The sequence below is a fragment of the Nanorana parkeri genome, unplaced genomic scaffold (genome assembly GCF_000935625.1).
Source record: "Nanorana parkeri isolate BGI_ZX_2015 unplaced genomic scaffold, ASM93562v1 scaffold248, whole genome shotgun sequence".
Lineage (NCBI taxonomy): Eukaryota > Metazoa > Chordata > Amphibia > Anura > Dicroglossidae > Nanorana > Nanorana parkeri.
The window spans coordinates 773,433-775,957 of NW_017306516.1; the positions used below are offsets into that span (position 1 = coordinate 773,433).

General features: G+C 42.2%; 1 protein-coding gene across 3 annotated transcripts in view; it reads right to left on the bottom strand.

The window, feature by feature from the left end:
- Positions 1–2,525, bottom strand: part of LHX2 (LIM homeobox 2) — a 44,938-nt gene that overhangs the window by 36,481 nt on the left and 5,932 nt on the right. For 2 of the 3 annotated variants that reach the window (XM_018556710.1, XM_018556711.1), the window contains exon 1: positions 575–916. The exons of the other annotated variant lie outside the window; for it this stretch is intronic. In XM_018556710.1, coding sequence (XP_018412212.1) covers positions 575–787 — 213 coding nt within the window. In that variant the 5' untranslated portion in view covers positions 788–916. Of the gene's footprint in view, positions 1–574; positions 917–2,525 lie in introns of those variants that run through there. 3 annotated transcript variants of the gene reach the window in all.

Here is a 2,525-nt window from a genome sequence, read left to right on the forward strand (position 1 = left end):
TATATATATATATATATTTGTTTATTTATACATATATATTATATTTTATCATCCACTAGGGTAGCAACTTTGGAGGCAATTACAGAGTGCTCTGCTTATGTTTAATGTACATTCTAATCATATGACATTACTCTGTTATTCTGGGTTTAACTATTTATTAATACTTATTTAAACGTATGTGCAGAGTTCACTTGTGAAATTGATCTGGTTGACGTTTGTTGCCACATTTCTGACTAAATGGTCCAGAAATCCATTGAAGTAAATAGGAAGCGTTGAACAGCTGGCTGCATGTAGAAGCACACTTCATTTATATTAGTAGCATTATCTGGTTATGCTTCCCTCGTAGATATATAATAATTCAATGATACATCATGCATACGTTACAATGAAATGAAGTACACACACACACACACACACACACACACACACACACAGATACAATACAGTGGTGGAGCACACGTATTCATGTGCTTATTTCTCTGTCTAAGCTGGATCTGATTGTAATGATTTTGTTGTCTTCGATAATTGGTATTTTAGATAATTGAACCCTACAGTCCTGGGCCTCCCCACCTACCGTCTCAGTCTCCCCTCTGTCTATAGCAGAGCTGATAGCGGAGCTTTCACTTTTGGATCTTCTGTCCATCTCATCGATGACCCCATGCATCTCCCCCCCTGACAAGCTGTGGAAAAGCATCTCTGGAACGTGGAAAAAACACGCGTGGGAATCTTTACAGATGCTGTGGAAGCTGGAGCCTATTTCCATAAACTGGACTCCTAAGCCATGCATTGATTGTCCACCCAGAGGCAGTTTTCTGAGGTTGTCCTTGACGAAACGATGAAACCAAAAGCCACCAGGTGACAAAAATCAAGTCAAAGTCCCGAGCTGTCCTTCCTGAGGAATGTCATGTGATGGTGATCTGAGGATTACAAGTCTAACATGAAGGACATCGCTACAGAAGATCCTCAGGTGGTCTGCGAAGCTGCAGAAGATCTCTTCTGGGTCACCGTATAGAAGGCAGCAGGATGAAAGAGCTGCAAGTGTCGAAATTAGGCATCTAGGCCCCTTTCCATCATGCCAGTGCAGCAGGGACAGGATCCAATCATCAGCAACATCCTAGATAATTTTCTCCAACGAGGAGCTAAAGTTACTATTGAGACGTGCCAAGGTTCCTCAAGCGCTGCTGTCAGACAAAAAAAGATGCAGGTTGCACGCAGAAATGAAATTGTGATTTATTTATCGCAGGATCTTGCCTAGTGGATAAACTTGGGGATGGTGTGTCCTGCTGATCATCTATGGACCGTTGTTGTGTTAAGTTTTTTGCTCCTGCAGGCAGGGCTGTGTGTGAGTAATGGTGGAGGAGGGTCTTCTGCATGGACTTGGTGTAATCCCTTAAAGTGAGAAGCTCTCTTCTTTATTCCTGCTCTGCAGTCCTCTGTGCAGTGAGTACTGCACCTTTTCTACGAGGCCTCTGACGTCAGGGCCATGCCATCTGCTGATTGGCTGTAGCCTGCCACTGGCTGCTTATTATAGAACGGTGTGTACAGGGGTGGGGGGATGGATCAGTTTTCTCCAGTAGAGGGTTATACTACTCTCTCTTTCAAAATGCCACCCCGTACCCCAATGTCACAGGAGACACAGGCAGTGCATCTTCTGGGACTGCTCTTCTCTCTTAGATTCACATTCATAAATCATCCTCTCTCCCTTAGCTTATTGCTGTTAGGGAAGCTACACTTGCTTCACTGTTTCTTTCATGTTTGTTTAGATGACATACAAACGATAGATGCGGCTGCAGATCCTGGACTTATTTGCTTGTAGCTGATTGTTTGTGTTTGCTGTTTTTCCTTTTTCTGTTTGTTTTGGGGTTGTGGTTTTTTTCGTTACAGATAGGTGTGCAGTGATCATGTTTTTGCCATAAATAACCCTTACTTTGATTCCCTGGCGGTGATCAGCTTTAAGAGTGAACAATGTGCAGCAATGATGAAGTAAAACGTGCCAGGAAAGCATGCTGCCCTCTTCAAACGGATCACTCCGTATGAACAGAAATACAACCATCTCTAAAACGAAAGCATCCTGGCAATGTGAATTTATTTTAACATCCGGAAAAAAAGGAGGGGAGTGATGCTACAGGGTTAACCCCTTACAACCCCGGAGGTTGAATACAATGTAGATGCGTGGCAAGGCATGTGTTAACTCAATCAGAAAAAAAGGTTTTGGTTTGGGAGGTGAAATATTTAATCAGTAAACTACATTATTCAATTTAGCTGAATCAGGTCAAAGTACAGAAAAGGGAACCCCTGTTCTCCATGCCTGAATCAGGACAAAGTGCAGAAAAGGGAACCCCTGTTCTCCACTCCATGATGCACCTGGAGTGGGGTCCTGCAATATTTAGACATGATATGACAATATGAAATGTCAATCAAAGTGTAACAGTCCTTTGCTATGTTATGTTACCAGTTGTCAGGGAATAATCTGCTCAGTGCTCACCCAAATAAAATAAAAAAAAGATATAAAAATAAATATAATA